General features: G+C 43.8%; 1 protein-coding gene across 1 annotated transcript in view; it reads right to left on the minus strand.

Annotated features, from left to right (window-relative positions):
- Window positions 1–526: 526 nt before the first annotated feature.
- LOC306943640 (uncharacterized protein) overlaps window positions 527–27,046 on the minus strand; it is a 32,904-nt gene continuing 6,384 nt past the window's right edge. Inside the window, exon 3 of the mRNA XM_079530074.1 lies at window positions 527–2,876. Within this exon, the coding sequence (XP_079386200.1) occupies window positions 1,255–2,876 (1,622 nt within the window). The 3' untranslated portion in view covers window positions 527–1,254. The remainder of the gene's footprint in view (window positions 2,877–27,046) is intronic.

Genomic DNA, 27,046 nt, shown 5'->3' on the forward strand with positions numbered 1-27,046 from the left:
GAATCTCTCCGTCTCCGGTCAGTGCGGGTTGTTGTTTATTTGCATGGCTCAGAAAATAAGTAACAAACTAACATGAGAACGTTATCGAGTTGTTGGAGGAGGAGAAGGTTCACGTCATGATCGTGGAAGGTAATGCAGATTGTATTCTGATCTGGTGATGTGCCAAACTGCTGCTGGCTGCTGTAATGTTAATATATAGACCGCTGACTGCCACTAGTGTTAAAGTTATATTTTGTATTGTATCCTCGGGCCGCTGCTGCTGCGCTGTGTGACAATTATGCCCCCTCTCCTGTTGTGTTCTTTTCTGCGTGTGTGCCTTGCCATATAGATGATACACACTGTGCCATATTGGAGAGGCCACTGTGTTCGCAGTGCTTTGTTTGACATGCTCCATATTTGACCGCACGCACCTCCACCCGCCCCTGTTAAAGTCGTCGTGTGTCCCCCCCCCCCCGTCATAAAACGATGCACCGACTCAACTTCGACTTTACTGTCTGACAAGTTGACTTGGAAAAATCTCAACTTGTTAAAGGAGAATTCCATGCTAGAAGTATTTCTTACCTTTCTTACCTTTCTTTGTATTCGTTACGTCCCCACCAAAGAGGTCCAGGTGTTTTTTTGTGCAAAAGCTCCTTATTGGCTATTTCCCCTACCATAAGCCCTCAATGAATTGCATTGAATTGAATGGGAATTGAATGGGGCTATGGGGTGTTGTGCTAATTCGCTTATTTCCATCGAATTAAGTAGTAAAGTGTGCCGCTTGGGATATTATTTACATTATGAAGAGAGGATATATACAAAAACATTATAATTTTGAGCGATGGAAATAAGCAAATTAGCACAACACCCCATAGCCCCATTCAATTCCCATTCAATTCAATGCAATTCATTGAGGGCTTATGGTAGGGGAAATAGCCAATAAGGAGCTTTTGCACAAAAAAACACCTAGACCTCTTTGGTGGGGACGTAACAACTACAAAGAAAGGTAAGAAAGCCTTTTAGTATGGAATTCTCCTTTAATGCCCTATTCCCCAATGATAATTATCATTATATTTCCCAACAGAATCACATGTATTCTCCACAATGAAAGTAACTCTTCTTTCTTTTGGGATATTTGGTGTTTACATAGTCATAGGACTAATTATGATGTTGGTCTTGAAAGATTAGTAAAAAACGCTGGCAGTGGCTGCAGACTGTTCTAGAGACCCTCTGGTAGTTAATGAGTTTTAACTGACTGAAACTCCTGTCAAACTGTTAACATTGTGACGAGAGCTTTTCTCCAGTGTGGATACGCTGGTGTGTCTTCAGACCACTTGAATGACTGAAACTCTTGTCACAATGTTTACACTGACAAGGTTTTTCTCCAGTATGGATACGCTGGTGTCTCTTCAGAGTACTTGAATCAGTGAAACTCTTCTCACAATGCTTATGACCACTTGAATGACTGAAACTCTTGTCACAATGTTTACACTGAAAAGATTTTTCTCCAGTGTGGATACGCTGGTGTCTCTTCAGAGTACTTGAATCAGTGAAACTCTTCTCACAATGTTTACAGTGAAAGGGTTTTTCTCCAGTGTGGATATGCTGATGTGTCTTCAGACCACTTGAATGACTGAAACTCTTGTCACAATGTTTACACTGAAAAGGTTTTTCTCCAGTGTGGATACGCTGGTGTCTCTTCAGACCACTTGAATGACTGAAACTCTGGTCACAATGTTTACAGTGGAAAGGTTTTTCTCCAGTGTGGACACTCTGGTGTGTCTTCAGATTACCTGACCGACTGAAACTCTTCTCACAATGTTTACAGTGAAAGGGTTTTTCTCCAGTGTGGAGACGCTGGTGTGTATTCAGAGTACTTGAATCAGTGAAACTCTTCTCACAATGATTACAGTGAAAGGGTTTTTCTCCAGTGTGGATACGCTGATGTGACTTCAGCTTACTTGACAGCCTGAAACTCTTGTCACAATGTTTACAGTGAAAGGGATTTTCTCCAGTGTGGACACGCTGGTGTGTCTTCAGATTTTCTGACCGAGTGAAACTCTTGTCACAATGTTTACAGTGAAAAGGTTTTTCTCCAGTGTGGACACGCTGGTGTGTCTTCAGATTTTCTGACCGACTGAAACTCTTGTCACAATGTTTACACTGAAAAGGTTTTTCTCCAGTGTGGACACGCTGGTGTGTCTTCAGATTTTCTGACCGACTGAAACTCTTGTCACAATGTTTACAGTGAAAAGGTTTTTCTCCAGTGTAGACACCTCCACTTGTCTCCCCCCAATCATCGCTGTCTTCAGTGACTTCAGTGTCAGATTCCAGTTCAACTTCAACTTCAGAGCGTTGTGAAGAGGTGTCTTCATCAACTACACTTTTCACTGCTAGTAATGTCAACATTGACCCAACAGGTTCCTCTGGTCTTTGAAATAGTTCCTCCTGTTCCTCTTTAATGTGTGGAGGCTCTGGTTCCTCCGGAAGCAGACTGGAGCTCCTCTCAGGTTCAGGAGAAACTTCCTCTTTACACACAACCATGTGTTCAGTTGAAGTGCTGGCCAGCGGCGTCTTTCTGTTTTCATCAGATTCAACTTTTACAGCTACTAATGTCAACATTGACCCATCACCCTCCTCCGGTCTTTGAAATAGCGTCTCCCGTTCTTCTTTAATCTGTGGAGGTTCTAGTTTCACCTGGACCAGACTGAGGCTCCTCTCCTGCTGTTCCTCTTTAATCTGTGGAGGTTCTAGTTTCACCTGGACCAGACTGAGGCTCCTCTCCTGCTGTTCCTCTTTAATCTGTGGAGGTTCTAGTTTCACCTGGACCACACTTAGGCTCCTCTCCAGCTGTTCAGGGTAAACCTCCTCCTTACACACAGGGAGGTCCTTGATATCTAGAAGGAGGAGTGAGGTAACATAAGCAGAGAGAAAATCATTGTGTTTTCTCATTGTGTTACTCCTACTTACTCATTTGTTTTGTAATATTATATAATCATAATGTAATAATCTATGAATGGTATAGAGGCTTTGACTTTTTACAGGGGCCAGCTCTGAATTGCAGGCACCTGTAAGTGCTCTTTTAGATATGTTTAAAAGGAGAGTAAGTATTCACATTTCTTTATGACTGTTGGTAGGGTGTTCCACATTTCTTAATAACTGTTGGTACCGCGAGCAACTCTTCTTTATGACTGTGATGCCCCACACATATAGACACACAGATTGTGAAGTGGTTAGGGAGCACCTGCATTCCATTCCATCTGGATTGCTCATTGGAGAGCACCTGGGCCCGGTGCCTCTATAAAAGCAATCCCCTGCCATTCACACACAGATGATCCAGAGGAGGCAGACCTGCTGTCTGTGCCTCCACTGCCTGCTTGCCTCCATGTTCTTATAGTTATGTTTACCTTATTCTTTCCATCCACACACACACCACACCATGTGCCACACATCCATCACCACCACACCACTGATTACTGACTCCACACCTCATAGGATCCGTTGCCTGATTATGTTGTACTCCAACTTCCTTAAGTTGTAATGTCTAGGCCTATTTGATAATAAATACAGTTTCTTATACTGTTGCGCTGTCTCCTGCCTCCCAATCGTTGCCATAGCATGAGCCAGCTATGACATATGGGGGCTCGGTCCAGAAGTGAGTATTAAACTTTCAAACTTGGATTTTCAGTTTGAATTTTAGAGTTATTTGGATAAATTGGACATGTTTTGCGACACATCGAGGGTAAGTTACTGAGTACTCAAACAAATATAGGAGCTATTGCATTGTCCCATGTGAGGCTTAGCCACGTAGTTTCTTTAAACTTTCGTGGGTTTATTATTTTTCTTATAGTGTTGGGGGAACGCAGTAGTAGCAGTTGTCTCGGGAGCACAGTACGTGGCTAGGGTTGGGATTCGGAACCGGGTCCATTTCAGACCCGGTTCCGACATTGCGGATCCGGAGCCGGTTCCATCGTTTTTTTATTAACGGTTCCCCAAACGGTTCTCATCAGTCGTCATTTAGCTCCGCTGTGTCTCTGCATGCATGCAAGCAGAGCCTGGGGTGACGTCACCCCACCTACATGAGTGAGTGAGGTCTGGGAGGATACGCCCACTGTTCTGTCTGTGCATTCAGCGACCGCCGCGGAGCGAGTGGGACAGTGGGACAGTATGTCGAAGAGATCTCCAAAGTGTGGTTATATTAACAGAGAGGGAAATGACTGAGGCTGAGCACGCAAAGTGCAATAAATTCGATGCTATAGTTGCAAAGGTTGTTGCAACTTGTACCACGTCCACATTGAGGAAACATCTCAAAATCAATATGCCTACACGAGTCCACAACTCACGAGAATATCTAGGCACATCGCGTGCCCGCTCTCCCCGCAGCTCCACCACAGCCGACGGGGGACGAGGATGATGCAAGGCTGGTTTACTTTCCCCAGGCTAGAAAACTAACGTCTAGAAAACTAACGTCTACAGAGCTTTTCATTAGGCGTATTGTACAACTGTTGTTAATGGTGTTAATTTAGAACGCCAATGACTCAACGTCTTTCTGTCTGATATTTTATGAATCACGTTAACTATAGAGCCAAATCAATTTGTCTGCACTTATTTTTTACAACTTATAAGCAACTCAACTGCTTTTGATTTGGCTCTAAATGAATCACGTGACTGTTGAGAGCCCAGCGTTTAGGTGCATATACCTCTATAGATTGATTACTTTATAAACAGTTTGCAGAAAAAAGCACAGGAACGTAGCCTGACAGTTCAATACAAGGTCTGCTAAGAGGATTTTATAATCCAAGAAAGCACTATGGCTTGTTTCCATTAGGGTAAGGGGTCCTTCATATTAAATTAATCTGAACATTAAAGACAACATTAGTCACCAAAACAATATAATTATTGCAATGTGTACTGTATATTTAATACAGTACAAATTGCAATATACAGTACAAATTGCAACAATTATATTGTTGTGGTGGCTAGCTGCTGCTGGTGGTGGTGGTGGTGAAGTTTAAATAATAGTGCCACCTCATAATTGTAAAGTGCATTTTCAATAATTTAATTAATGAATTTGTGTTTATTATGTACTTGGTTAGGTTAGTTATAATATAAGCATAATCTATGTCAGAAAAAAGGGGAAAAAATAATATTAGGATCCGTTAAGGGAACCGTTAGGAACCGGAACCGTTAAGAGGGATCCGGGAAGGATCCGGAACCGTTAAAATCCTAACGAATCCCAACCCTATACGTGGCTGACAGCCACATACTTGCCACGTACAGCCACGTAGTTGCGTTTGTCCCCATCGTATAACCAGTGCATCAGTACCCCTGCCGAACCCCATGAAGAGCTAGGGTTGAGGTAGATAAGATTTGGCTAGGCAGATAGGGGACGCTCTTTTTGTTTGGGGTTACTCTGTTTAAAGTTACATCGCTGTGTTATTTAATCTGTGTCTATTTATCCAAACGTTACATGATGGCTGAAATTGATGAATTTGTGGCGTCGCCGTCAGTTGAGTTTTTAAATGGCTGTACAAAGGAACAGTTATTCGAAATCGCTGATCACTACCACATTGGCATTAGGGACAGGAGACGCAAATTGCATACGCTAAGGTTAATATTAATGGCCAATTTAGAAGACACAAATGTTTTGCCGTCGGAGCCTGAGGAAACAGGGGGAGGTGGTGCGGCTGCTCATGGGCCACTGCCTATTAAAAGTTTAAAGGCAAATCCAAGTTTTTCATTTGAACAGCAAAAAGAGCTTATGCTTATCCAATTGGAGACGGAGAGAGCTAAAGCTGAGCAAGAAAAAGGGAGACTTGAAACTGAGAGGATGAGAGTTAACTTGCAGAGGGAGAAGTTGGAGCTTGTTAAAGAGGGGAAAATGGATCAGACGTTTTTGGACAGTGGAGGGAGAGCCTCTAATTCAGAAAACAGGCAGTTTGATTTGGTGGGTAATTTGAGGTTGATGCCAAAATTCAATGAGAGGGAGCCTGAGACATTGTTTTCATTGTTCGAAAGATTGGCGGACTCGAGAGGTTGGCCTGACGCAGACCGGACTGTGATGCTGCAGTGCGTTCTTACGGGGAGGGTGCAGGAGGCTTATTCAGCGTTATCAGTAACTGATTGTTTAAGCTATGCAACTGTTAAATCTGCTATCCTTAAGGCGTATGAGATGATACCTGAAAGTTATCGTCAGCGCTTTAGGAATAACAGAAAAGGTGACGAATAGTCATATTTGGAATTCTCGCGGGGATCTGTGATTAACTTTAACCGCTGGCGTATGACTGCAGGGGGGGACACATGCGAGGGGTTGTGTGATTTGATGCTGCTAGAGCAGTTTAAAAATGCAATTCCGAGTCAGATAGCAACTTATCTCACGGAACAGCAGGTTAAAACTGTAGCAGAAGCTGCCGCTTTGGCTGATCAATACGTGTTGACGCACCGAGACTGGGAACCACAGGGTGCCCAAATTACGCACCAGGGGAACATTGAATCAAGCCATGGGGACGGTGGTCGCAGCGCACCTTTCAAGGGAAATGTTAACACGGAGGATGGGAAAAGTTGGGCTGCTCGTGACGGTGACAAAACATGTCACTATTGTGGCAAGAGAGGTCACATTAAACCACACTGTTACGCATGGAAACAAAGAGAAACAACAGAGGTTAAGTCAGCTGCGGCTTGTGCGCCGGCGTCATATGTGAGGTCGGTAAGTCCTTTACATGAGAGCGGGAGTAGTCTCGGCGGTGTAGATGAGACGTATCGACCGTTTGTGGAAAGGGGGTTTATCTCTCTTGTGGTCTCACAGGAGAAAGTGCCTGTGACAATTCTGAGAGACACGGCGGCGCAGGGCACGTATGTTCTTGACTCAGTCCTACCATTCTCTTCACAGTCGGCTACAGGGCGTGTCATGTTGAGCCGTGGTATGGGCATGTCCACAATCCCTTCTCCTATACACAAGCTAGATCTCGAGTGTGGTCTGGTTCAGGGCGAGGTGGAAGTAGCGTTGCGCACGGCGTTACCTGTGGCTGGGGTTGATGTTCTCCTGGGTAACATGCATGCTGGGGGGAGCGTGTGCGGAAATGTGTCATCACCAGTACTGTTAAATCGGGCGGGTTCTCCTGAGCCTACCAAAGATGTCATTGTAAATTCTAAAGTGAAAATGAAGCATTCATTTGGTCGACGGGCTGACCGTCGGGAGTTCAGACCCGGCGAACACGTGTTGGCTCTTTTGCCTTTCCAAGCGAGGCTCATGGGGCCATACACTGTTGTCGAGCGTGTGTCTAAAGTCGGCTACATAATTTCCACTCCTAATCTACGCAAAGCAAGTCAGTTGTGTCATGTAAACCTGTTAAGGCCTTGCTATGGTCGTCAGTCAGTCACCATGTGTCCTTCTGCTCAGTCAATGGCAGTGACTGAGTAGAGGAACAAACTATTTGGTGTCGAGATTTGTCTGGGTGCTTCTGTATGATGGTTCTCTAATACTTGATGTCCTCTGTTTTTTTTAGTGCACCTGGGGTTGTGACCACTGGCCTGTCCTGCTCCCTGGTGGCCGTATTGCTAGAGCTAAAACACCAGATCCACCTGGGGTTGTGACCCCTGGCCTGTCCTGCCCCCTGGTGGCCGTATTGCTATAGCTAAAACACCAGATCCAGCCATTGAGGGGGGAGGAGAGTCCAGGGTGTTGCGAGTCAAGTTGCGGGCCAGGGTGCTGAGTGTTATGAAAGTATCTAAAGTATTTTAAAATGTAGTAAAACCATGGTAAAAGCTAATGTTAACAGTATGTACATTTGATTGATATAAAGTGCACTTCATTGATTATGTTTTTGTTTATGTGTTTGATTAACTTGTAGTTCATTAATTCCATGTTAAAGGACCACTTCGACACTATTCAACCTAGTCTGTGTGTTTTTAATCATTAGCATATATGCTAAAATGCGCCCGTTTATTATGATTGGTGTTCTGTAGCTCCGTGGGCGCACTTCCAAAGCTGTCCACCATGTACGTATTTGTCCAAAAATGACGTAGATGGTGGACACTCGGTAGGCTGTCAGAAACTACAGAGACAATGGACAGGTAGGCTTGCCGTAGCTAGCCTAGCAGCGAAGGACACCCCCGCCTACACCACAACAAACGAAAACAACGAGTCAGTATAGCTGCTCCAGGGGAGTTTTTGGACGAGATTATTATTATTTTTTACATATTGGCAGAATCTGCGTTAGGGTCGTTATATGAACCAGACATATACAGAGGAAGAAATGCCACTGTGGATGTGTGGACTGTTGCCTGCTGGAGTGACCTAGCTAGTAGCTTTCCCTGGTCCAGTGCGTCGCCCACGCAAACCTTTCTGCCCAGGAAAAGTTTTTTTCTGCCCAGATAGTGTTGACTGTGTGTGAGTGTGTTACTGGGAACATGCGTTCAGGATGCCTAAATAAACTGGAAGTTGCAACCGAAGCACGATGGACCAAGAGGGACATTCAGATTGAGGTAAGTGTTCAATGTATTTACAGCTTATTTGTGTATATGTGTGTCGCCACACCGTATTGTTTACATAAGTGTCAGAGGCTAGGCACGGCTTCAGCCTACAACTTTTCGGTCCAAACAACATCTATTCATTCATTCAATTCAAAACTATGGCATGCCATCTGAAGCAATGCATTTGCCATGGGCATGGGCTCGTATGTTTCAGGGCTAGCAATGTAAACATTCAAGTGTTATACCTGTGTCCACTGTCCATTCACTTAGGTCAGCCCAGATGGGTACAGAAGGCTGATGAAGCTGAAGATGTCTTTGATGGACTGATGGTGAGCCATACATACTCAACTCAAACTTTATACATAAAGCACATTACTGTATTTGCTGTATTTTGTTTGACCCCCTAGAAAACTAGATGACACGTCTCAAGGGAATATCATTTTCAATAAAGGTTCACATATTTATATATGCTTTTACAAAGACCAGTGGTCAACCAAAGTCCTGTAAAATGTAGTAAATATACTGCCATTTATACTATACTGTGTCACAGACAGTTTCCACACTGTAGTATTGAATTGTATCTGTAAATCACACTATGACAGTGAATTGACTTTTAACCTTTTGTAATATCTCAAAAAGATCATTACTGCATCAAAAGTAATCAACAAACTATACTATAAAACTGATAAGATTGTACAAAAAATTACACAAGCAAAGTGCCTTGCACTGATGAATAATAATACAATTATTTGTATAGCACCTTTCATGACATGCAATGCAGCTCAAAGTGCTTTACAGAGCAATGGTGAAAAAAAAGAAACGCAAGGCATAAAACATTGAAATGGCAGTAATGCAATAGTGAGGACATGAATAAATCTAAACGCAAGAGTGTATAAGTAGGTCTTGAGCTGTGCTTTAAAAATGTCTAGAGGCTGCCTGTCAAAGGTACAGTGGGAGTTTGTGCCACGCCGTCGGCCCGTAGAAGCTGAAAACTGCTTCACTGTTTTTTTGTAAGGCACATCGAGCAAGCCAGCTGTGAGGACCTGAGGGGGTGGTTTGGGACATATCTAGGCAGGCAGTCATGTAGGTCGGAAGGTCACAGATGCGAGACCATTGAGAGCTTTATAAACAAGTAAAATAATTGTAAAATCAATCCTAAAAACAACCGGAAGCCAATGCCGTGACAATCTTAGTTTTAGTTAAAACTCTGGCTGCCGGCCTGCCGCTGTGGTGTTAGCTGTAATGCCTTTACTCTGATAGCTATAACAGGATGTGGTCCAACCGGAGGTAACCAGATTATGCTTGCCATCATAACACACCAGTTGTACTACACGGAGATCTTATGTGAATAAATATATTGCATTGCCATAAACCGTCTGCATCTTATTACCCATACTTCCACATGGTGCCAGAAGTTGGGCAGCGGTAAAGAGCAACTTTTGGAGCGGTAAAAAAAGGAGAGTTTAACGTCAGCGAGGGACGAGATGTCTCAAGGCGGCGGCGGCGGCGGCGAGGCTGCACATGCAGCACAGCAGCAACAACCTCCACAGCTACCGGCTAATGCTAACGCTCCTCCGGGCGCTACGTTCTCCATACAACCACCTGAAGCGTTCGACTTTTCAAAGCCTCAGGATTGGGAACGGTGGATACGCAGGTTCGAGAGATTCCGACTGGCCAGCAACCTCAATCTTAGCACAGAAGCTAACCAGGCGAACACTCTTATCTACTGCATGGGGGATGAAGCAGACGACATCCTGCGCGGTCATGATTTAACCGACGCACAAAGACAGCAGTACACCTCGGTAAGAGCCACCTTGGAAACATACTTTGTGCCCAGAAAGAACGTGATATATGAGAGAGCAAGATTTAATCAGAGAGTGCAGCAACCAAACGAGGCCGTTGATGTTTTTATTACTGCACTGCATGCCCTGGCTGAACATTGCACATACGGAGCACTCCACGACGAGTTAATAAGAGATCGCATCGTGGTGGGGCTGAGAGACAACAGTCTAGCTGAGAGGATGCAGTTAGACAGGGATTTGACGCTGGAAAAAGCAGTCAACATGGCAAGGCAGTCAGAGGCGATCAAGAGGCAGCAGACAGACCTCAGAGGAGGGGGTAGAATGGACATTGATGCTATAACAAAAGGCAGAAGACAAAAACCATTCACACCTAAGACCCCTCATTACCAAAAGCACTCATCAGCAAAGCCACATCCATCATCTGACCGCAAGATATGCTACAGATGTGGAAAGTCCCCTGGTCATGCCATAGCACAGTGCCCAGCCAGAGAGGTCACATGTCACACATGTGGAAAGAGAGGCCATTACAGTAAAGTATGTAGATCTACCAAAACGGTACATGTTGTAGAGACAGAACGTAATGCTGACGCTCCCTTGTTCCTAGGCTCAGTAGATGCAGGCTTAGACCCATGGTATGCTGATTTGACTGTGAGAAACCATATAGTCAGATTTAAGATCGACACAGGAGCCGATGTCTCAGTTATCCCAGCCCAGATCTACTATGCCATTACAGAGGGCGACACACAGTTAGCCAAACCTGACAGACCACTGTTTGGCCCAGGTCGCATGCCTCTATCTGTTTTAGGCAGGTACAGAGAGTCACTATGCAAAGGAGAGCAAGTGATACAGGAAGATATTTATGTTGTCAATGACTTAAATGTAGCCTTGTTAAGCAGACCAGCAAGTGTTAAGCTTAAACTAGTCTACAGAGCAGACAGCATAGACAAGTCTGACATGCAAGAGTCCTACCCAAAATTGTGTCAGGGTTTAGGAATGATGCAGCAGCCATACACTATTAAGCTCAGGCCAGACGCCAATCCTTATTCCCTGGCCACACCAAGACGAGTCCCCATCCCTTTACTAGGCAAAGTAAAAGAGGAACTCAAGAAAATGGAGGACATGGGAGTCATATCCAGAGTGGAAGAGCCAACTGACTGGTGTTCAGGCATGGTTCCAGTGCCTACAAAAAACGGCTCAGTACGCATCTGCGTCGACCTCACCCGCCTCAACGAAGCGGTCTGCAGAGAGAAATACATACTGCCTTCAGTGGAGCAGACAATTGGTTCTCTGGCAGGGGCGAAGATCTTCAGCAAGTTAGATGCTAACAGAGGATTTTGGCAGATCCCATTGTCCCCTGAGTCGTCACTGTACACCACGTTCATAACCCCATTTGGCCGCTTCTACTTTAACAGACTGCCCTTCGGCATAGCGTCGGCCCCAGAACATTTTCAGCGGCGCATGTCTATGATTATCGATGGGCTGCAGGGAGTCGTATGCCACATGGATGATGTTCTTATATGGGGAGGAGATCAACTCGAGCACGACATCAGACTAAACACTGTCCTCAACAAACTCCAGGAAGGCGGCGTCACACTAAACATGGAGAAGTGTGAGCTGGGCAAAAGTGAAGTCAAGTTCTTAGGCCACATTCTGTCAGCTGACGGTGTGCAGCCAGACCCAGACAAGGTCAAGGCTGTCATGTCCATGAGAGAGCCGTCTGACACAGGAGAAGTTCGCAGTTTCCTGGGAATGTTAAACCAGCTGGGAAAGTACATTCCAGGTCTAGCTGAGAAAGACAAGCCGTTGAGAGACCTTCTCTCGAAGAAGAATCAGTGGGTCTGGGGATGTGCACAACAGAGAGCATTAAGATCAGCTGAAAAATGATCTCACATCTCCTCCAGTGCTGACACTGTACGACCCCAACAAAGAGCTGAAACTGTCGGCGGATGCCTCTTCATACGGATTGGGCGCAGTCCTCCTACAGAAGGAGGGAGAGCGTTGGAAACCAGTCGCGTACGCATCACGCTCCATGACAGAGACAGAACAGAGATACGCCCAGGTGGAGAAGGAGGCGCTAGGATTGACATGGGGGTGCGAGCGTTTCCGAGACTTCCTTATTGGGAGACATTTTGCCATGGAGACTGACCACAAGCCGCTTATCAGCCTGCTGGGTCACAAGGCACTCACAGAGCTTCCTCCCAGAATCCAGCGGTTCCGACTCAGACTTATGAGGTACAGTTACACTATCTCACACACCCCTGGCAAAGAACTGTTTACAGCCGACACACTCTCACGCTCACCTGTCAGTCAAAACCCAAGTTCGAAACTGACAGACAGAGACTTGATGGAAGACACAAACATCTACGTGGATGAAGTTGTCACTAGCATGCCTGCCAGCTCGACATACATGGTACAACTGAGAGATCAACTGCAGGAAGACAGCGTCTGCTCAGAGGTCATGTCATACTGTCAGAAAAGATGGCCTGACCGCAGCAAGCTCACAGGTCCAGTGAAGGCTTACTGGCCTAGTAGAGCCATACTTACAGTACACAATGGACTACTGCTCAAGGGCTCCAGACTAGTTATTCCCACAGCAATGCGCAACTCTGTCCTCGACGCACTACACGAGGGACATCAGGGAATGACCAGATGCCGAGAGCGGGCCAGAGAGGCTGTATGGTGGCCTGGCTTGAGCGGCCAACTGAATGAGCTGGTGAGAAATTGCAACACATGCATCAAGGAACGTGCCAACCCTGTGGAGCCATTAATGTCCACAGAGCTCCCAGAGAGACCATGGCAAAAAGTAGGTTCCGATTTATTCTCACTCAACCAAGACACCTACCTACTAGTAGTGGACTACTACTCTAGGTTTATTCTCACTCAACCAAGACACCTACCTACTAGTAGTGGACTACTACTCTAGGTTTGTAGAGATTGCCAAGCTAACTCCCACACGATCTCAGGATGTTATTGTGCATCTCAAATCATTCTTCTCTAGGCACGGAGTCCCGGACATTTTTTTTAGCGACAACGGCCCTCAGTACTCCAGTCAAGAGTTTAAGGACTTTGCAGCAGCTTACGGGTTCACTCATACCACTAGCAGCCCTAGGTTCGCTCAGAGTAACGGAGAGGCGGAACGTCACGTGCAGACTGTGAAAAGGCTGCTAAAGAAGGCTAAAGATCCATATCTGGCTCTGTTGGCCTATAGAGCTACACCACTCGCAAATGGCTACAGTCCTGCTCAACTCCTCATGGGCAGGAGACTGCGCACTCCGGTGCCCCAGCATCCATCTCTTCTCACTCCAGAGCTTCCAGACAGCACCGTCGTTGCAACTAAGGAAAGGGAGAGGAGAGAAAAGGACACTGCAAGTTTCAACAACAGACACCGTGTGAGAGATCTGAGTCAACTCACTCCAGGTCAACCAGTGTGGATTACAGATACAAAGTCTCAAGGCACAGTGGTTTCGTCCCACTCAGCTCCACGTTCATACATTGTGGACGGCCCTTCCGGCACTATTCGGAGGAATAGACACCATCTTGTCCCTTTTACAGAGACTGTTCCACACACACCTCACACACCAACACCAGGCACACCACCCCGACCAGGTGAGCCTACACTGGATTATCCAGACCGCCCCGAGTCACCTCAAACACAGGCTCCCAAGGCACACACACCCGTCCATACACACACACATGGTCCTACCACTAGGTGTGGCAGAAGGGTGAGAAAACCTCACAGACTGGACTTGTTTGAACTGTTTGAAAAAAAGAAAAGAAAAGAGAAACTAACCTGACAAATGTGAAATGTGAAAAAAAGAGAAAATAACCTGAAAAAGAAAAGATGTGAAAAAGAAGATGAAAGTTGAATGTTTTGTGTTCTGATGTTCACACTATTTGCCTCCACAGATATTGCCTGACAGTGTTTATTTTTGTTATTTTTCTTGAGAAGCCTTAGGAGTGCATTATTCTATTTTGAGTAAATATATATGTGTTCAGTTTCATGCAAGGGTTTTCAGAGGATTCCAGATTCTGCATTATCTGAGTTAGAGCTGTAATTGTTACAGTCTGTTATAGCTTACTAGAAAGGGAGATGTGGTGTTAGCTGTAATGCCTTTACTCTGATAGCTATAACAGGATGTGGTCCAACCGGAGGTAACCAGATTATGCTTGCCATCATAACACACCAGTTGTACTACACGGAGATCTTATGTGAATAAATATATTGCATTGCCATAAACCGTCTGCATCTTATTACCCATACTTCCACAGCCGCAAGTTGTAATCTGTCAGTTGTTTTCTTTGGCAGTCCAGAATAGTGCATTGCAAAAGTGCATTGCAGTAATCAAGCCCAGAAAAAACAAAGGCGTGGATCAGTGTTTTTGCATCATCTAATGACTGACAGGCTCTGATTCATACAATATTTCTAAAGGTGAAAAAAGGCAATCTTGGTAACATGATTGTGTGAATTGTGGGTCAGTAAATTTAACAGTATTGTATCACATGAAACATACTGTACATAGCCTACACACTCAATTGTCCATTCCAGTAATCCTTGAGTGCTTTCACCATTACTGACTCTACGTCTTCTCTCACCACAGCATGTGCGTCTGCTCCTGTCCTGTCCTGTCTCCTGTACTGGCCAGAAGCAGCTCCAGTGACGTGTCATCATGCAGAAAGCCTGAAAAACCACCTGCCTCAGTGACCTCTGACTATAGTACATCTAGTTTGTTAGTTTCCAGTTCAACCATAGACCTGTTTTTGTAGATTTATGTAAATCAGTACTATTAAAATATAGTTGATTTGATGTCAAGATTGTTTTATTTTCTCTCATGTAGGCGTATGGTATTTATACATTTTGACCAATTCCTAATACTCTTTGAGGCTCAAACTGTCATGATATTGCATCAAATGCCACCGTGATACAAATCATTCACATGTCTGTTTATACAAACAAGACCACAATGGAAATAAGTCTGACTTCATTTCAGTGAATGTGTTTTATTGTACTGTATCATAAGGTTTAAAAAACAAGGCCACACAGGCAAAGTTTGTCCTCCTCTACTCAGATTACAAAAATCGGACAGTGTGCAAGAATCCCAGAAGAAAAAGTATCAATATTGCTATATAGAAATACTCTGTTACAAGTAAAAGTCCAGAATTTAAAATGTACTTCAGTAAAAGCACAACAATATTGGTAAAGGCTTAGGAGTAGTACATGTCTAATATTTGAAAATGAGATCACATTGATGTATCAATCCAGATTGTGTACAACAGCAACATACAAAGTAAACTGTATCTATATAATATACTGTATACATGGGAGTTCCTTGAAGGCCATTTCTTCATCTCTTGAGTCGAAGACAGCCACCGAGACCTCAGCTCCTGCATCAAATAAAGTATTATGCAATTATGGGCCTCTGACCAATCATGAGACAATATGGTAAACAATAAGGTTTTTCATTTTTGCAAAAATGTTGAAAAATAGCAAATGTACAAGCTCGCAGCACGGCACCAAGTGACGCACTGAGCTTGCATATCTGCTATTTTTGAATAGCCAATGCAAATACAGATGCTTTCCCGGTTTTAAATGCTTTTATGTTTGGTTTATAGTTTGATATGGAAAAATGTAGCTCTGGTCCATAGCCTTATTTTACTCTGCAGAGTAAGGCTATGGACCAGAGCTAAGAAGGTAAGACACTCGGTAGGCCTATGTCAAATTCATTTATACACATCACAACAACCACGTGTAACAACAACCATGTATTTTGAAAGGAAATGCATGTGGTCTCCTGTAATGCAATCGCCATTCATTCAGTGTCTGGTGTACATACACAACATTGTATCTTTAGTTTATTACACTGGGGAATACGACATACCTCTGTTCTGCTTCGATGATGATGTTCCGCGTCAATTCTTCCATTAGATTGCGGTCGAACTGGAAGATATCTGCGGTGGTGAAATGTTAACTGCACACCCAAAGTGGTTCGAGTACAGTACAGAGTACAGCTGGACGATTGCATCTGTATTTTCGTCATAACGAGTTCTAAAAACAAAGCCAACCAGTGGAATTTCGAGTCCGACGCTGCGCACGTTCGAAATCACTAGTATTACGCTACTTACTACCAGAGACTACTACCTACTATACCACCGCTACTGCTGTTACTATTACTACCGCTAAATATTAGCTACTATTATTACTTCTATCGCTTTCAACTCCAAACAACAACAACACGAGAACCTTTCAGCTTCCTGGGGGCCTGGGGCTGCCTGTCTGTCTGTCGCGCAATGCACTGTGGGTAATGTAGGAAATGTGCGCACCGTGCCTCGGCTCGTTAAATGAGCCGTTGTCAGCCACTATATCGCCAAATGAAAATATTTATATTTTTTTCATGAACGGATATCATACTAAAGCATGACAAAGGCCATGTTATAGTGGCGAACTGATCCTTTAAGTGGGGAGCCGTGGGTCCTAGTGGGACCACGACTTTAAGGGGGGGGGGGGGGGGGGGTGCATAGAGGCCCGGTGCCTCTATAAAAGCAATCCCCCTGCCATTCACACACAGATGATCCAGAGGAGGCAGACCTGCTGTCTGTGCCTCCACTGCCTGCTTGCCTCCATGTTCTTATAGTTACGTTTACCTTATTCTTTCCATCCACACACACACCACACCATGTGCCACACATCCATCACCACCACACCACTGATTACTGACTCCACACCTCATAGGATCCGTTGCCTGATTATGTTGTACTCCAACTTCCTTAAGTTGTAATGTCTAGGCCTATTTGATAATAAATACAGTTTCTTATACTGTTGCGCTGTCTCCTGCCTCCCAATCGTTGCCATAGCATGAGCCAGCAATGACATATGGGGGCTCGGTCCAGAAGTGAGTATTAAACTTTCAAACTTGGATTTTCAGTTTGAATTTTAGAGTTATTTGGATAAATTGGACATGTTTTGCGACACATCGAGGGTAAGTTACTGAGTACTCAAACAAATATAGGAGCTATTGCATTGTCCCATGTGAGGCTTAGCCACGTAGTTTCTTTAAACTTTCGTGGGTTTATTATTTTTCTTATAGTGTTGGGGGAACGCAGTAGTAGCAGTTGTCTCGGGAGCACAGTACGTGGCTAGGGTTGGGATTCGGAACCGGGTCCATTTCAGACCCGGTTCCGACATTGCGGATCCGGAGCCGGTTCCATCGTTTTTTTATTAACGGTTCCCCAAACGGTTCTCATCAGTCGTCATTTAGCTCCGCTGTGTCTCTGCATGCATGCAAGCAGAGCCTGGGGTGACGTCACCCCACCTACATGAGTGAGTGAGTTCTGGGAGGATACGCCCACTGTTCTGTCTGTGCATTCAGCGACCGCCGCGGAGCGAGTGGGACAGTGGGACAGTATGTCGAAGAGATCTCCAAAGTGTGGTTATATTAACAGAGAGGGAAACTAGAAAGGTCGCAATTTTAAAAAATTGCAAAGTGTGGTTGCCGCAGTGGCTTACATATGCCCCTCCCACTGATATTGCCAGCCAATTACAATGTCACTTCACCCCTGCGATCATGCGTAAGTCATTCGGAGGGGAATTATCCCCCAAAAATCATGTTTTTGCGACAAACGGTTACATTTCTCGCATTTGCGGCGCCCCCTATGGATGAAAATGGAATTCATTTTGGTAATTGGTTTATTCAACCACCCGCGACATGTGATTCAAATTTGGGATGGATTGGACATTCCGTTCGTGATTTATGGCATTTTTTGTAAAATAGGCCCCTCCTACTATCTTCGGACGACGATTACGGCCGAACGATACGCACTACCAAAATTCTGCAGTTGGTGTTTTAATCGGATAGGTCTGGAGATCATGTGTGCCGATTTTTGTGAGATTTGGACAAAATCTTTAGGAGAAGGAGCCAAAAGTGTGTTTTGGAGAAAATTCAAAATGGCGGAAAATCTATCATGACGCAAATGGGCGGGGCCTATATGGGGAGATGCGTCATGACCCAAGGAAGTCAGGGAAAAAAATATTTTTATTTTACGACCTACGGTTCAAGAGTTATAAGCCAAAACGTAAAGTGGGCTGTTATAGCGCCACCATGAGGCCGACCGATAACATTATAAGTTGATTAATTTTAGTAATTATTATGAACCTACCCTCTTAGTTTTGTAACTATAGTGCTTACAGTCTCTGAGGAAAAAATACTTGAATGTGAGAAAATGCGAAAAATCGCATTTTCCCATTCATGTCAATGGGGAAATTCTATTCACTAATAAATTCATATCAATTAAACTATACAACATTTCTCTTAAAAAAATACAAGCACATCCTTCCCGATGAAGCCGGTCAATTTGAGATATGGCTCAAGTGCGTACAGTCAAAACTGTGGGAGGAGTAGCGTATCAAACAAAAGGTTACTCTAGTGGAATAATATGCATGAGTAACTAGAAAGGTCGCAATTTTAAAAAATTGCAAAGTGTGGTTGCCGCAGTGGCTTACATATGCCCCTCCCACTGATATTGCCAGCCAATTGCAATGTCGCGTCACCCCTGCGATCATGCGTAAGTAATTCGGAGGGGATTTATCCCCCCAAAAATCATGTTTTTGCGACAAACGGTTACATTTCTCGCATTTGCGGCGCCCCCTATGGATGAAAATAGAATTGCTTTTGGTACTTGGTTGATTCAACCACCCGCGACATGTGATTCAAATTTGGGATGGATTGGACATTTCGTTCGTGGTTTATGGCATTTTTTGTGATATAGGCCCCTCCTACTAACTTCGGACGACGATTACGGCCGAACGATACGCACTACCAAAATTCTGCAGTTGGTGTTTTAATCGGATGGGTCCGGAGATCATGTGTGCCGACTTTTGTGAGATTTGGACAAAATATGTAGGAGGAGGAGCCAAAAGTGTGTTTTGGAGAAAATTCAAAATGGCGGAAAATCTATCATGACGCAAATGGGCGTGGCCTATATGGGGAGATGCGACATGACCCAAGAAATCTAGGGAAAAAAATATTTTGATTTTACGACCTACGGTTTAAGAGTTATAAGCCAAAACGTAAAGTGGGCTGTTATAGCGCCACCATGAGGCCGACCGATAACATTATAAGTTAATTAATTTTAGTAATTATTATGAACCTAGCCTCCAAGTTTTGTAACTATAGCCCTTACAGTCTCCGAGGAAAAAATACTTGAATGTTATTTTTCGCACTTTCCCATTCATGTCAATGGGGAAATTTAAATCACTAATAAATTCATATCAATTAAACTATATAACATTTCTCTTAAAAAAATACAAGCACACCATTCCCGATGAAGCCGGTCAATTTGACATATGGCTCAAGTGCGTACAGTCAAAACTGTGGGAGGAGTAGTGATACAAAGTTTAGGGTTACTCCAGTAAATGAAAAGAATAATAAAGTGTTACAATTACAATAGTCTGGTTGCCCTGTTAGGGCAACCACACTAATAATAAAGTGTTACAATTACAATAGTCTGGTTGCCCTTTAGGGCAACCACACTAATGACTGAGGCTGAGCACGCAAAGTGCAATAAATTCGATGCTATAGTTGCAAAGGTTGTTGCAACTTGTACCACGTCCACATTGAGGAAACATCTCAAAATCAATATGCCTACACGAGTCCACAACTCACGAGAATATCTAGGCACATCGCGTGCCCGCTCTCCCCGCAGCTCCACCACAGCCGACGGGGGACGAGGATGATGCAAGGCTGGTTTACTTTCCCCAGGCTAGAAAACTAACGTCTAGAAAACTAACGTCTACAGAGCTTTTCATTAGGCGTATTGTACAACTGTTGTTAATGGTGTTAATTTAGAACGCCAATGACTCGACGTCTTTCTGTCTGATATTTTATGAATCACGTTAACTATAGAGCCAAATCAATTTGTCTGCACTTATTTTTTACAACTTATAAGCAACTCAACTGCTTTTGATTTGGCTCTAAATGAATCGCGTGACTGTTGAGAGCCCAGCGTTTAGGTGCATATACCTCTATAGATTGATTACTTTATAAACAGTTTGCAGAAAAAAGCACAGGAACGTAGCCTGACAGTTCAATACAAGGTCTGCTAAGAGGATTTTATAATCCAAGAAAGCACTATGGCTTGTTTCCATTAGGGTAAGGGGTCCTTCATATTAAATTAATCTGAACATTAAAGACAACATTAGTCACCAAAACAATATCATTATTGCAATGTGTACTGTATATTTAATACAGTACAAATTGCAATATACAGTACAAATTGCAACAATTATATTGTTGTGGTGGCTAGCTGCTGCTGGTGGTGGTGGTGGTGAAGTTTAAATAATAGTGCCACCTCATAATTGTAAAGTGCATTTTCAATAATTTAATTAATGAATTTGTGTTTATTATGTACTTGGTTAGGTTAGTTATAATATAAGCATAATCTATGTCAGAAAAAAGGGGAAAAAATAATATTAGGATCCGTTAAGGGAACCGTTAGGAACCGGAACCGTTAAGAGGGATCCGGGAAGGATCCGGAACCGTTAAAATCCTAACGAATCCCAACCCTATACGTGGCTGACAGCCACATACTTGCCACGTACAGCCACGTAGTTGCGTTTGTCCCCATCGTATAACCAGTGCATCAGTACCCCTGCCGAACCCCATGAAGAGCTAGGGTTGAGGTAGATAAGATTTGGCTAGGCAGATAGGGGACGCTCTTTTTGTTTGGGGTTACTCTGTTTAAAGTTACATCGCTGTGTTATTTAATCTGTGTCTATTTATCCAAACGTTACATGATGGCTGAAATTGATGAATTTGTGGCGTCGCCGTCAGTTGAGTTTTTAAATGGCTGTACAAAGGAACAGTTATTCGAAATCGCTGATCACTACCACATTGACATTAGGGACAGGAGACGCAAATTGCATACGTTAATATTAATGGCCAATTTAGAAGACACAAATGTTTTGCCGTCGGAGCCTGAGGAAACAGGGGGAGGTGGTGCGGCTGCTCATGGGCCACTGCCTATTAAAAGTTTAAAGGCAAATCCAAGTTTTTCATTTGAACAGCAAAAAGAGCTTATGCTTATCCAATTGGAGACGGAGAGAGCTAAAGCTGAGCAAGAAAAAGGGAGACTTGAAACTGAGAGGATGAGAGTTAACTTGCAGAGGGAGAAGTTGGAGCTTGTTAAAGAGGGGAAAATGGATCAGACGTTTTTGGACAGTGGAGGGAGAGCCTCTAATTCAGAAAACAGGCAGTTTGATTTGGTGGGTAATTTGAGGTTGATGCCAAAATTCAATGAGAGGGAGCCTGAGACATTGTTTTCATTGTTCGAAAGATTGGCGGACTCGAGAGGTTGGCCTGACGCAGACCGGACTGTGATGCTGCAGTGCGTTCTTACGGGGAGGGTGCAGGAGGCTTATTCAGCGTTATCAGTAACTGATTGTTTAAGCTATGCAACTGTTAAATCTGCTATCCTTAAGGCGTATGAGATGATACCTGAAAGTTATCGTCAGCGCTTTAGGAATAACAGAAAAGGTGACGAATAGTCATATTTGGAATTCTCGCGGGAATCTGTGATTAACTTTAACCGCTGGCGTATGACTGCAGGGGGGGACACATGCGAGGGGTTGTGTGATTTGATGCTGCTAGAGCAGTTTAAAAATGCAATTCCGAGTCAGATAGCAACTTATCTCACGGAACAGCAGGTTAAAACTGTAGCAGAAGCTGCCGCTTTGGCTGATCAATACGTGTTGACGCACCGAGACTGGGAACCACAGGGTGCCCAAATTACGCACCAGGGGAACATTGAATCAAGCCATGGGGACGGCGGTCGCAGCGCACCTTTCAAGGGAAATGTTAACACGGAGGATGGGAAAAGTTGGGCTGCTCGTGACGGTGACAAAACATGTCACTATTGTGGCAAGAGAGGTCACATTAAACCACACTGTTACGCATGGAAACAAAGAGAAACAACAGAGGTGAAGTCAGCTGCGGCTTGTGCGCCGGTGTCATATGTGAGGTCGGTAAGTCCTTTACATGAGAGCGGGAGTAGTCTCGGCGGTGTAGATGAGACGTATCGACCGTTTGTGGAAAGGGGGTTTATCTCTCTTGTGGTCTCACAGGAGAAAGTGCCTGTGACAATTCTGAGAGACACGGCGGCGCAGGGCACGTATGTTCTTGACTCAGTCCTACCATTCTCTTCACAGTCGGCTACAGGGCGTGTCATGTTGAGCCGTGGTATGGGCATGTCCACAATCCCTTCTCCTATACACAAGCTAGATCTCGAGTGTGGTCTGGTTCAGGGCGAGGTGGAAGTGGCGTTGCGCACGGCGTTACCTGTGGCTGGGGTTGATGTTCTCCTGGGTAACATGCATGCTGGGGGGAGCGTGTGCGGAAATGTGTCATCACCAGTACTGTTAAATCGGGCGGGTTCTCCTGAGCCTACCAAAGATGTCATTGTAAATTCTAAAGTGAAAATGAAGCATTAATTTGGTCGACGGGCTGACCGTCGGGAGTTCAGACCCGGCGAACATGTGTTGGCTCTTTTGCCTTTCCAAGCGAGGCTCATGGGGCCATACACTGTTGTCGAGCGTGTGTCTAAAGTTGGCTACATAATTTCCACTCCTAATCTACGCAAAGCAAGTCAGTTGTGTCATGTAAACCTGTTAAGGCCTTGCTATGGTCGTCAGTCAGTCACCATGTGTCCTTCTGCTCAGTCAATGGCAGTGACTGAGTAGAGGAACAAACTATTTGGTGTCGAGATTTGTCTGGGTGCTTCTGTATGATGGTTCTCTAATACTTGATGTCCTCTGTTTTTTTTAGTGCACCTGGGGTTGTGACCACTGGCCTGTCCTGCTCCCTGGTGGCCGTATTGCTAGAGCTAAAACACCAGATCCACCTGGGGTTGTGACCCCTGGCCTGTCCTGCCCCCTGGTGGCCGTATTGCTATAGCTAAAACACCAGATCCAGCCATTGAGGGGGGAGGAGAGTCCAGGGTGTTGCAGGGCCAGGGTGCTGAGTGTTATGAAAGTATCTAAAGTATTTTAAAATGTAGTAAAACCATGGTAAAAGCTAATGTTAACATTATGTACATTTGATTGATATAAAGTGCACTTCATTGATTATGTTTTTGTTTATGTGTTTGATTAACTTGTAGTTCATTAATTCCATGTTAAAGGACCACTTCGCCACTATTCAACCTAGTCTGTGTGTTTTTAATCATTAGCATATATGCTAAAATGCGCCCGTTTATTATGATTGGTGTTCTGTAGCTCCGTGGGCGCACTTCCAAAGCTGTCCACCATGTACGTATTTGTCCAAAAATGACGTAGATGGTGGACACTCGGTAGGCTGTCAGAAACTACAGAGACAATGGACAGGTAGGCTTGCCGTAGCTAGCCTAGCAGCGAAGGACACCCCCGCCTACACCACAACAAACGAAAACAACGAGTCAGTATAGCTGCTCCAGGGGAGTTTTTGGACGAGATTATTATTATTTTTTACATATTGGCAGAATCTGCGTTAGGGTCGTTATATGAACCAGACATATACAGAGGAAGAAATGCCACTGTGGATGTGTGGACTGTTGCCTGCTGGAGTGACCTAGCTAGTAGCTTTCCCTGGTCCAGTGCGTCGCCCACGCAAACCTTTCTGCCCAGGAAAAGTTTTTTTCTGCCCAGATAGTGTTGACTGTGTGTGAGTGTGTTACTGGGAACATGCGTTCAGGATGCCTAAATAAACTGGAAGTTGCAACCGAAGCACGATGGACCAAGAGGGACATTCAGATTGAGGTAAGTGTTCAATGTATTTACAGCTTATTTGTGTATATGTGTGTCGCCACACCGTATTGTTTACATAAGTGTCAGAGGCTAGGCACGGCTTCAGCCTACAACTTTTTGGTCCAAACAACATCTATTCATTCATTCAATTCAAAACTATGGCATGCCATCTGAAGCAATGCATTTGCCATGGGCATGGGCTCGTATGTTTCAGGGCTAGCAATGTAAACATTCAAGTGTTATACCTGTGTCCACTGTCCATTCACTTAGGTCAGCCCAGATGGGTACAGAAGGCTGATGAAGCTGAAGATGTCTTTGATGGACTGATGGTGAGCCATACATACTCAACTCAAACTTTATACATAAAGCACATTACTGTATTTGCTGTATTTTGTTTGACCCCCTAGAAAACTAGATGACACGTCTCAAGGGAATATCATTTTCAATAAAGGTTCACATATTTATATATGCTTTTACAAAGACCAGTGGTCAACCAAAGTCCTGTAAAATGTAGTAAATATACTGCCATTTATACTATACTGTGTCACAGACAGTTTCCACACTGTAGTATTGAATTGTATCTGTACATCACACTACGACAGTGAATTGACTTTTAACCTTTTGTAATATCTCAAAAAGATCATTACTGCATCAAAAGTAATCAACAAACTATACTATAAAACTGATAAGATTGTACAAAAAATTACACAAGCAAAGTGCCTTGCACTGATGAATAATAATACAATTATTTGTATAGCACCTTTCATGACATGCAATGCAGCTCAAAGTGCTTTACAGAGCAATGGTGAAAAAAAAGAAACGCAAGGCATAAAACATTGAAATGGCAGTAATGCAATAGTGAGGACATGAATAAATCTAAACGCAAGAGTGTATAAGTAGGTCTTGAGCTGTGCTTTAAAAATGTCTAGAGGCTGCCTGTCAAAGGTACAGTGGGAGTTTGTGCCACGCCGTCGGCCCGTAGAAGCTGAAAACTGCTTCACTGTTTTTTTGTAAGGCACATCGAGCAAGCCAGCTGTGAGGACCTGAGGGGGTGGTTTGGGACATATCTAGGCAGGCAGTCATGTAGGTCGGAAGGTCACAGATGCGAGACCATTGAGAGCTTTATAAACAAGTAAAATAATTGTAAAATCAATCCTAAAAACAACCGGAAGCCAATGCCGTGACACTCTTAGTTTTAGTTAAAACTCTGGCTGCCGGCCTGCCGCAAGTTGTAATGTCAGTTGTTTTCTTTGGCAGTCCAGAATAGTGCATTGCAAAAGTGCATTGCAGTAATCAGAAAAAACAAAGGCGTGGATCAGTGTTTTTGCATCATCTAATGACTGACAGGCTCTGATTCATACAATATTTCTAAAGGTGAAAAAAGGCAATCTTGGTAACATGATTGTGTGAATTGTGGGTCAGTAAATTTAACAGTATTGTATCACATGAAACATACTGTACATAGCCTACACACTCAATTGTCCATTCCAGTAATCCTTGAGTGCTTTCACCATTACTGACTCTACGTCTTCTCTCACCACAGCATGTGCGTCTGCTCCTGTCCTGTCCTGTCCTGTCTCCTGTACTGGCCAGAAGCAGCTCCAGTGACGTGTCATCATGCAGAAAGCCTGAAAAACCACCTGCCTCAGTGACCTCTGACTATAGTACATCTAGTTTGTTAGTTTCCAGTTCAACCATAGACCTGTTTTTGTAGATTTATGTAAATCAGTACTATTAAAATATAGTTGATTTGATGTCAAGATTGTTTTATTTTCTCTCATGTAGGCGACGCGTATGGTATTTATACATTTTGACCAATTCCTAATACTCTTTGAGGCTCAAACTGTCATGATATTGCATCAAATGCCACCGTGATACAAATCATTCACATGTCTGTTTATACAAACAAGACCACAATGGAAATAAGTCTGACTTCATTTCAGTGAATGTGTTTTATTGTACTGTATCATAAGGTTTCAAAAACAAGGCCACACAGGCAAAGTTTGTCCTCCTCTACTCAGATTACAAAAATCGGACAGTGTGCAAGAATCCCAGAAGAAAAAGTATCAATATTGCTATATAGAAATACTCTGTTACAAGTAAAAGTCCAGAATTTAAAATGTACTTCAGTAAAAGCACAACAATATTGGTAAAGGCTTAGGAGTAGTACATGTCTAATATTTGAAAATGAGATCACATTGATGTATCAATCCAGATTGTGTACAACAGCAACATACAAAGTAAACTGTATCTATATAATATACTGTATACATGGGAGTTCCTTGAAAGCCATTTCTTCATCTCTTGAGTCGAAGACAGCCACCGAGACCTCAGCTCCTGCATCAAATAAAGTATTATGCAATTATGGGCCTCTGACCAATCATGAGACAATATGGTAAACAATAAGGTTTTTCATTTTTGCAAAAATGTTGAAAAATAGCAAATGTACAAGCTCGCAGCACGGCACCAAGTGACGCACTGAGCTTGCATATCTGCTATTTTTGAATAGCCAATGCAAATACAGATGCTTTCCCGGTTTTAAATGCTTTTATGTTTGGTTTATAGTTTGATATGGAAAAATGTAGCTCTGGTCCATAGCCTTATTTTACTCTGCAGAGTAAGGCTATGGACCAGAGCTAAGAAGGTAAGACACTCGGTAGGCCTATGTCAAATTCATTTATACACATCACAACAACCACGTGTAACAACAACCATGTATTTTGAAAGGAAATGCATGTGGTCTCCTGTAATGCAATCACCATTCATTCAGTGTCTGGTGTACATACACAACATTGTATCTTTAGTTTATTACACTGGGGAATACGACATACCTCTGTTCTGCTTCGATGATGATGTTCCGCGTCAATTCTTCCATTAGATTGCGGTCGAACTGGAAGATATCTGCGGTGGTGAAATGTTAACTGCACACCCAAAGTGGTCCGAGTACAGTACAGAGTACAGCTGGACGATTGCATCTGTATTTTCGTCATAACGAGTTCTAAAAACAAAGCCAACCAGTGGAATT

The sequence above is a fragment of the Electrona antarctica genome, assembly GCF_951216825.1.
Source record: "Electrona antarctica genome assembly, chromosome: 19".
NCBI classification, from domain to species: domain Eukaryota; kingdom Metazoa; phylum Chordata; class Actinopteri; order Myctophiformes; family Myctophidae; genus Electrona; species Electrona antarctica.